Raw genomic sequence first — 9917 nt, 5'->3', positions numbered from 1 at the left:
ATGAGAGCAGTCCGACCCCGACTGACTTCCCTGTGGCCTGGCACCCTGTGCTGGCACCCAAGGCAGCCAGCCCTGCCCGCCTCGCCTCAACCCCATTCAGAGACCCAAACAGGCCGAGACCCAAGGGCCCACATCCCACACAGTGCCCACACGGGATCTGCAGGCAGAAGGCAGCTCATGGAGCTTTTTTTCTGGTTGTTTTATTTGAAAACCCTCAGGTGTGTCCCCTCCCTCACCACACCAATCCCTTACCCCCACCCCAGGACATGACGATGCCACACGCACACACAAGGCTGCACATGGAACACAAGGCTGTGCTCACGACAACATGAAAAAATATACATTATATATAGTACACCGGGGCCCCTACTCCCGCTCCCATCCCACACCCTAACCATGACCAGGTCATGTAGGAAGGGGCAGGGGCTGTGGGACCGCAGGCAAGGACAGGAGGGGAAAGGGGACAACAAAGGAAGGAAAGCGGGCACGGTGAAGAAGCCGGGGTCCCCAGAGCGAGATGGAGACGTGGGAGATCAGAAGAGAAGCAGGAAGGCCCCGCCGTGGAGGGGGCTGAGGGAGGAAGGCCTCGTGGAGAGGAGAGTAGGGAAGGGCAGAGGGTTCCTTCAATCGCACCCTCGGCCACTGCCCTTGGTACTGACGCCACCCACCCCCCAATCAATATAGAGCCTGGCTGGTAGGGGGAGGGACAGAGACATGGGTGAGCCAGGAGAGGGCTGCTCTGGGGGGGCAGGAAAGGCAGCCAACACCTTCCACACTGGAGCAATGAGAGCCCAGAGGCCTGAGAGAGAGCGAGGTGGGTGGGGACTGGGTGGGCAGACTCCAGTGGGACCTACAGGGTTTTGAGATTAAAGAATGACTCGAGCTCTCTCCCTCTTGGTCTCTCTTCTCTCAGAATGTCCTTCTCTCTCTCCTGGGGGCGTCTCTGTCTCCCCAGGGCAGAATTCTTTCCCCGTTTGGGGAGGGGTACGGGCCTTAGTAGCGGTGTGGGGGGGTCTCGATGATGCGTCTCTCATCGCTGCTGGGCGAGTCAGCTGCCTCTGAGTCACTGCTGTCCTCGTCTTCCTGCTGGCCACCTGCCGGCCCTGCCACACAGGCTTGCCGATTCTGGTAGGACTGGAGGAGGCACAAGTGGAGAGGAGAGGGGCTCAGCAGCCGCGCACACCCCAGGGCCTCTCCTCTGGGGCCATACTCCCTCAGTCTTCTCTTCCCCCATCCAGACCTTTCTCCTTCCTGCTCACGAGCTCTGCCCAGAGCGTTTTTCCCAGGGCTTGGCCATCCCTTCAGGGTCTTTGCTGTGTATGTTCCAGCTGAATCTTGACCCTTTAGACCTCCCCACTTGCCAGGGCCACTCACCTCCATGGGGTTCACAATAATGGTGAGAGCAGAGTCATCCCAGAAGAGGTCCGGGTCCTTGGGGTCACTGGAGGCCCCCGGGGGCCCACTGGCCCCTGAGACACGGCGGTGAAGGGAGTGGATTCTCACCAGGCCCAGGATGACCATGAGCACCAGGAAGCCCACACACACGACGATGATGAGGGTCGCTGCACTGGGGACCACTGAGGGGAGAGCACGCAGTGAGCAGACCGTGACCAGGCCCGTCTAGGGGGACTCGGCACAGAGAGCAGGAAGAAGGGCCCTGGGCAGAGGGTGTCTCTTGAGTAAGACAAGATAGCGTCTATGATGGCCCAGAAGAGCGGACTATTCTGTAGAAGCTGGAAGAATAGAGGCCGGAAGAACCAGACCAGGAGAGAAGGGGGCAGTAGCCTCACTGCGCTAGCACCAAAGGAACAGAGAGACAGACAGAGGACACTGTGCAAAAACGGGGCAAGGGCAGGGGAGGAAAAAGGCTCCCAGCCCCACGCTGTCAGGAGCACTCCTATTCTCGGCAGGCAGAGAGCACGGTTTGCCCAGGTCATCCTTTAGGAGCCCTGTGAACTGGGAATGAGGTGCCTGGTGCCCAGTGGGGTGAAGAGAGAGACAACTACATGGGCTGAATAGTGTGGGAGGAGAGAATGTCTAAGGTGGGGGACAGGTTGAAGGGACAAGGAACAGCCCCTCCCCTTACCCACCGGGACTGAGCTCACTCCTGCTTGGTGCCACTTCCCTCCTCCTTACGGACTTGGGGCTCCTGGACCTCTGGGGCTTCTGCTCTTCCCGCTGAGGCATAGAAGGAAGAGGCATCTCCCCCTTCCCTATGGCCCTGTCATGCCTCACTTTGAGGCCCAGGCTCAGTGGGGCATGGGCGCTGAAGGGCAGTGACACACAGAAGGGCAAGCGGACTCTCACACGGACCCTCGAGCTGATGGCAGAGAAGCAGATGTGCATGCACAGGTACAAGCCCAGGAAGAACGTTTGGGCACACAGCTGGCCAAAGGTCACCACACACTGCGCCCGAGCCAGGACTCTGCTGGCCCACACAGCTGCCTGCACCAGCCACCTGGCAGCCTGCTCCCATAGCAAGATCAATGGGCTACGCCTGAGGACCTCCAATAAGGCAGAGATGAGCCATAGGTGCAGTGTCACCCAGCTCCCTGCCAGCTGGGAAAGCCAGGCAACCCCCTGAAGGAAGAGGTAAACACCACCAGTAAGGGCTGCGAGGGCCACAGAGCGAGCAGCCGTGAGCACGGCTCTGCCCCCCTCCTGCACACACAGAAACAGCCCTCGAAGAAGCAGAAGGAGGCAAAGCAGGAGAGCCCGCAGCCCCAGGGACAGCAGGTGCAGGTAGATACCCCACACACGCATGCCCAGGCCCAGAGCCCTCACAGGCAGCTGGGCCACTACACCCCACATGGCCCAAAGCCGCTCCCCAACCACGGAGGTTCCGTGATGCCCAGGCTCTGGGCAGGTCCGTTGCTGGGGGACTATTACATGTGTGCATCACACACACACATTATGTTCCAAGTTATAGATAATACCTCCCTGTCCTGAATGTACCCATACCCTCTAAGACTCACATGCCAAGAGACAGAGCAGAGCACCGAGAAGCACGCAGCACAGAAGCCCCAGGCACCCTGCTGCAGTCCCCTCCTGCTGGCAGCCGCCACACGCACGCTGCCACACACTCCAGAGCCAACCAGGTGTGTGTGCAGAACGCCCTGCCTGAGCAGGCGCACTAGCCTCACACCTCCCTGAGGCCGCCTCGATGTCTCTCTGCCAAGTCGGTTCCCGTCCTGACCTGACCCATAGCCCACTTGGGGCCACTCTCCAGCTAGAGCTGACGGCCCAGCAGGGCAGTGTTGGGCCCGGCTGGATCAACATTTCTCAACTGCCTGGGGATAGGGGACAAAGGAAGAAGGAGACAGAGATGACCTTTCCGCCCAGCTGCAGAAAATAGAACCTCCCAAGTCTCCAAGTCAGAGAGTAAGATTGGGGTGGGGTGGGGGAGTGACCCTACCAGCAGAAGACCCCTGTAGCTGAGGCCAGGCTCTAGGAGTGGAGACCTTCCCTCAGAGTGGAGGCCATAGCAGGTGAGCTTGTTCTAGGGCACAATGTTAAGTCAAAGTTTCTGGTTTGTGCCTTAACGAAATGCATTTGTCCCTCTGAGCCCCTGGCTTGGAGAAGGAATATTACAAGTTGATTGCCAGGACTAAAAGATGTCAAAAAGGAAGGGATGGAGGGATGAAGAAAGGAAAAGAAAGAAAGAAAGGCCCTGGCTGGTGTGGCTCAGTGGATTGAGTGCCAGCCTGCAAACCAAGGGGTCACTGGTTAGAATCAGTCAGGACACATGCCTGGGTTGCAAACCAGAAACTCCAGCAGGGGGTGCACGAGAGGCAACCACACATTGAATTTTCTCTCCCTTTAGTCTCCCTACCTTCCCTTCTGTCTAAAAATAAATAAATAAAATCTTTTTTAAAAAAAGAAAGATCCACAGGAAAGACAAAATGTAGACACACTACCTGGGCTAACGAGCACGGTTAATTAGTTTTAAATGAACCAGAGAGCCAGAGAGATGGGAGGATTTTTAAATTGGCTACAAACAAAAATCAAGAGTTTGAAAACTAAAATCAGCATTTCTTGCTGCATTAGATCTGAGCAGCTACTTCTGACAGTGAACAACCCCCACCATCAGCATGAAGAGGTGTTTTAGCAAACAGCCCGTGCAAACTCCTGGTTTCAGCTGACGTTGAGTACACCACAGAGAGCCCTGTCCACAGCCCTGCGTGGTGCTGTGTGAAGTCCCGCGGGACAGTCTTCCTGCCCTCGGTCCCAGGCTTCTCCTGAAATCCTGCTGGACTCCTATCAAATGACCTTCATAACTGCTCAGGTTCCCTTTTGCTTCAGCTACAAGGAAGCTCAGAGTCAAAATTCTGATCCACTCCAGCAACTGCACAGCCTCTCGGTAAATGCAGTTTACAAACTGGCTCCATCTTACTTTTCTTTCATCTTGTCCTTTCCTCTGCACTTCCTAATTCATTTCCTGCCTTTATCTTATTACACTGGAGGTCTTTCTGCAAAGGCTTGTAGGAAACGAAGTAGAGAAATGGTTCCGAAACTGTGCTGCGCACGGGAACCACCGAAGGATCTCTGAAAACCGCGATGCCTGGCTCCCACCCACCGACCCGCTGATGCTACTGGTGCAAGTGTGACCTCGGCACCAAACCTTTCTGCAGCTCCCCAGGCAATTCCACTGTGTGTCAAAACTCTGGGTGATCAGATAAACACGGTCTTCCTCGTTTTGCCTCACCCTTCTCAGACAACCTCATTCTCCCTTACCATATTACCCTAAACCACCCACCCACCCCCAATTTTCAAAGTTGCATTCTCTCTCATGGCCACACAAAGTCCCTTCTATCCTTCATGGTCCAAGTTCACACTCCACATGCACCACAAAACATTCCCTGACTGCCACACTTTACACCGATTTCTGTATTATGATCTACGTAGGAGCTTCAGAGAAATCTACCTCCCATCCCATTGGAGGAAATAGTATCTCTTACCACTTCTGGGTGGCTAAAGGAATTTGAAATTGCAAAGGCATAATCCCATACACCACCCTTGGGTTTTGGAGGGGTAGGGGAAGGACTGCTTTGAGGAGGCAGATAGGTCAGGTTTTATGAAGCGGATGTCCTGATAAGCCCAGGAGATGCCAATCACCAACGGCCCGGGTGAACTATGAACTCTGCACAATACTCAGGCCAAAATAAGGGAAAACAAAAAGGCAGGCGACCGCTCTCAACTGGGATCTCAGAGCAAGCCTGGTTGGCCTGGACAGCAGCTCAGAACAGTGGATGAGGTGAAATGAGGGCGATGTCTACATACTCTGGAGCACCGCGTGGCAGCTGGGCAGATAAGGGTGAGGGGAGGAAGTTCTGGGGCAGTTAGAATGGGGACTCCCTCCCCTGGGACCTCACACGAGGGAAAACAAAGACTGAAAATCTCAACGCGCCCAGCAACAGTGCCAGCCGGCAGCTAACCTTGAGCCTAACCTGGGTGGCAGGACCTAGTATCCAACCCAGAGAAGGTTGAGTGGGCAGGAAAGAACTGGAGAAAGAGCTAAGGAATCGTGAGAAAAAAAGAGGTTGGCTCTGAGAGTCTATTTAACAAAAACAGGTTCAGTTTGCTTACATGTCTCTGCCAACTAAAGATCCGGTAAAGCTTCTTGAAACCTTTGTAACTTGGTTATGCCTTGTACTCCCTCCTCACCCCTACCTATATCCATCTGCTCTGCCACAGTGAGTCACAATAAAACACAAAAAGGCTTCTGCCAAAGAAAGAAGAGAGCCAGTCCCAGGGAAAAGGAAACCCAAAGAATAGTGTGGTAGTGGCCACTGCCCAAAGAGAGGAAGCCAGACCGAGCAAGGCCCTGGGAGGCCCCCAGAACTCCCCCCAACTGGGTGCAACTACAAAGCAGTGAGGCTAACAGCAGCTTCTTACAGCATTAAACATAAGCGGAGAGGGTATTTGGAGCAATGGCTAGTGCATGGTCTCTGGAATTCTGCTGTCTGGATTTGAATCCTGGCTCTGGCACTTTCTAGCTGTGGAGTCTCAGATCAGGCAAGTGCTGAACCTCTCTGGGCTCCCCTTTCCCTGCCTTTAAAGGGAAATTCTAGCACCTAGAATTCTGTTTGTTGTCTGTAATGACTAAATGAGCTTACACGTGTAGAAGCCTGTGAGCATGGCGCCTGGCGCACGTTGATGTGTTCGCTGTTCTTATCATTCCTTGTCGACATGAGCCCCGCACTTTCGGGGCAGTGTCCTGGGACCGAGTGCTTCTCCAAGAGAGCGCACCCGTGGAATTCCTTAGGGAACTGCCTTCAGGGCCTGTGATACACCTTTTGACTTTTTTCAAAAGTGACAAATCTGTGCCCTTTGAGAGTGGGTTTAATGTTTAAAAATGTAGAATGGCGCCCAGCTCCAACTCTGACAAAAGTGGGTGCTGACGCGGAGGGTACTGAACTGGGCCCAAAGGAAGGTGTGTCCAAAACATTAAAATAAAATAAATGCAGTTCATAAACTGGCTGTGAAAGCACTCTGAAAAGGGATTCTAAAAGTCATTTTTAGCAACATCAGAATGATTTTGATTTTGCAGTTTTTAATAATGTGGGAGATGACTAATTTTATAATATTTGATATAAAACCCAGGTTACAAAGTAACTGGACCCCAACTTTGTAAAAAAGAAAAAAGTAGATATAGTAAAAGAGCTGTCACGTCATACACCATATTAAAAATGGTTTTCTCTCTGTGATAGAGTTACGGCTGTTTTTTCTTCTTTATACTTGTAATTTCTAGCTTTTCTACAGTTAAGCAACTCTTAAATTGGGAATTAAAATACTGCCTCCCCGATGAAAAACCGTGGCCAGGGAATGAGATCACTTTGAAGGGCAGCATTCCATCTGGATATTTGCATATTTGCATATTTTGTTTTAGAAATAGTCTTATGACTTTGTAAATAGCACACAATTACATGTGTAACAGCACTGACTTTCCCCTTGAAGATAAGGACTATATCTATCCTAAAATTCTTTTATATTCCTAATAGTACTTCAGGGCAGTGCTAATACATAATAGGTGCTTAATGAACACTTGGGAAGGTCCAGGGCTAATTTGATATCGTTGTGGGAGAGCCGCAGGGACAACAGAGGTTTGGTCTACACCCCCACTGCCTTCCTGATCCCGAGCCCGGTGCCCCTGCAGCGATGCAAGGCTCGTGTCCTTCACGGGGAGAGTTAGTGATCCGGGGGATAGAGGGACTGGAACGCAGCCATCAGGTGTCACAGGGGAACAAAACCCACCCGAGGGCAGAGGGGGAGGGTGCCTGTGCCGCCCAGCACCTGCCGCCCAGCCACCCCACACAGCCTTACGTACTGGAGTTTCGGTGGGAGCTGGCCAAGCTGTGTCCAGCCATCTCAGGAGGTGGCTGGTGACCACGGTGCAGGAACTGCTGGGAGCTGAGCACGTGGCTAGGGTGGGCAACGCGGTTCATGCTGTGCAGGACATTGACCTGGAGAGGAGGGCTCGGTGGGCACACAATCCTCCCCAGCTCCACCTCCTCAAACCATCTCACAGCCCCTGCCCCACAGCTGCTGCTTCCCACCCACCGCCATGTCCAGGCAACCTCCCTGCTACAACTTCCATTCCCACCACCCGTGGGTTTCAGTCCACTCCACCCCGGCTCCTCGACAGAGGCCGGTAGCCGTGGAAGGAAAGAAACTCTCTGAGTACCTCCACAATGAACTCATTGCTGGAGTAACGACCATTCATTTCTGAGCAGGAAAGCCGAAACTTCCTGGCGTAGAGGGCAGCTCCAGGGCGCAGCCGGTAGTGAGCTTGCCTCAGGATCTCTTCATACACAGTGATGCTCTCCACTCCTGGAAGGGGAGGAAGCAGCTCAGTGCAGGAGCCAGCGAGAGGCCCGGGGCAGCAAGCTCTCTCTGACTCCCGCCAGCCTGGAAGGGGTTAGACCCGCCCTTCAACAGGGGTGGCACCCAAGCTCTCAGAGGAAGAGGTGCTCCCTTCCACCCCCGACCTGGCTCGACTGACTGGGACAGGCTTCGCCTCCTGCTCTGCCCTTCTCTAACAGCTCTGGGGCTTCTGATTAAGGCTGGGGAGAAGGAAATCAGGAGACTCTGCCCACGTGAGGGAGTTGGCAAGCAGCGGAGCAACAGAGAGAGGAGGAAATACGGAAGTCCCGAGGGAGGCTCTTGAAAGGAATGGAAATAGGAGGGAACGGTTGGGCCCATGGGCTCTCATCCTCCTTTATGGAGGGTCCTTTGGAGAGAAGCAGGCTTCCTTTGGAAGTTCTCAAAGCACTACCACTAGTGAGACGACCTCTTAATGGAAAGCTATCCTGTGTATGTGAGACCGGTGAGATGGAAGATGGACAGGATGGCTGGTTAGAGGATTAGGAAGCTAGTCAGAGAAGGCTCAGCCACAGCAGTGGAGGTGAGCCAGGCTGCAGGGAGAAGCGGGGAGAAAGGACCATTTGGAGACTAACCCCCGGCACATCTCCTCTAGGGGCAATCTGGAAGCCAAAGGATCTTCCAGGCTGGGAAAGTACAAAGTGTCACATGGCCACGTTCCTGGGTCTGGAAGGGGGACCCTCTGGATCTCCCAGTACTTAATGATGGGGAGAAGCACACAGAAAAAAGTGGCAGGCTCTCAGGCCCCACTGACCAGCAATGGTGAGGTAGGCAGACGTGTTGGTGAGCTCCAGCCCTCGCTGCTGCAAGGACGCCATGTCCAAGAGCAGGCTTTCCCGCTCCGGGTCCATGTCATCCCCCACCAGGGAAATCTCGCAGCCATCCAGGTTGTGCACGATCTCGTCTGACATGCGTGTGTCTGTCACTGGGTTGGAGAGAGTCAGGATCTGGGTCAGAGCTGGAGGCCCACCTCATGGCCACTCTTCCTCCCCTTGCAGGGTCATTCCTGAGAGCAGTCAGCATCATTGTCAAGAACACCATTCCCCAACAGTTTCTGTACACCTCCTGGCTCTTCTGCCTAATAGTGAGTGGTTCTGGACAAGCAAATGCAAGATGGAGTTGCCCCCTCACAGCCAGCCCCAGACTCCTCTCCCTCACTCTGGTCCTGCACAGGGACCCCCTTCTCTGGGTGCCATCACTCCCCAGGGTCATCCTTACCTGTGCCCTGCCAACTCTCATCCTTTTTGGCCTCCACCTGGTGAGAAATGGAGCAGGTGATCTGAAGATCTGGGAACAAAGCGACCCCCTCGGTTCCCTCAAAGTCCGTGGCTGGACGGGCAAAGTGAGCAGTGCCACTCAACAGGATCTGGGGGGCATCGGGCTGGAGGACCACCACGTAGCCCTCCACTTCGGGGATGGAGACGCAGGATTCTTCACTGAAGCACCTGCAGGAGAAATGGGGAGAGGCAGCTTGTGACCCCCAGATGCCCTCCCTTATAATCTACGTTCTGCTTCATCCCTCTGGGTCTCCACCTCTACACAGAGCATCTGTGCAGGGAGGGGGAGGGAGCAAAAGGGGGGTAACGGCCCTGCACCCCCACCACCAACACACCCCAGAGCGAAGCTGAAGGGGGAGATTCCATCTCCTGGGAGGACACTACTGCACGAAAGATCATGGACAGAAGGCAAACCTGACCCAAGGGGATGACCACATCACCAGTGCTGCACCCCAAGATTATGGAACATCTATCAAACTGGCTTTTACAAACTGAGCTTAAAAAACACACATACATACACAATTCTTTATCCAGGAGGGTTTTCTAAGTGTATCTATTCCATAGTACAGTATCTCGCAGATAGGTACACACCAAAATACTCAACAACAAAAAGGGGGTGGGGACCTATCAAAAGATGTCCTCTTCCTTGGTAAACCTTCCATTCACTCCCTTTTAACACCAGCATAACACACTTTGGTAGGCAAACTAATCTCACTATCTTGAACCTGTATCCACCTTCCCAGGAAGCCTCACTGATCT

At 53.9% G+C, this 9917-nt stretch overlaps 1 protein-coding gene across 6 annotated transcripts in view; it reads right to left on the bottom strand.

Moving 5' to 3' along the window:
* Positions 1-313: 313 nt before the first annotated feature.
* Positions 314-9917, bottom strand: part of CLSTN3 (calsyntenin 3) — a 30511-nt gene continuing 20907 nt past the window's right edge. For all 6 annotated transcript variants that reach the window (XM_037167774.2, XM_037167775.2, XM_037167777.2 and 3 more), the window contains 6 exons: positions 9100-9326; positions 8636-8806; positions 7685-7830; positions 7328-7463; positions 1375-1577; positions 314-1134 (listed from right to left, as the gene is read on the bottom strand). In XM_037167774.2, coding sequence (XP_037023669.1) covers positions 994-1134; positions 1375-1577; positions 7328-7463; positions 7685-7830; positions 8636-8806; positions 9100-9326 — 1024 coding nt within the window. In that variant the 3' untranslated portion in view covers positions 314-993. The remainder of the gene's footprint in view (positions 1135-1374; positions 1578-7327; positions 7464-7684; positions 7831-8635; positions 8807-9099; positions 9327-9917) is intronic.

The sequence above is a fragment of the Artibeus jamaicensis genome, unplaced genomic scaffold (assembly GCF_021234435.1).
Source record: "Artibeus jamaicensis isolate MK-2021 breed Jamaican fruit bat unplaced genomic scaffold, CSHL_Jam_final contig_233, whole genome shotgun sequence".
In the NCBI taxonomy this organism is placed as follows: domain Eukaryota; kingdom Metazoa; phylum Chordata; class Mammalia; order Chiroptera; family Phyllostomidae; genus Artibeus; species Artibeus jamaicensis.
This window is presented reverse-complemented; position numbering and strand designations above follow the sequence as displayed.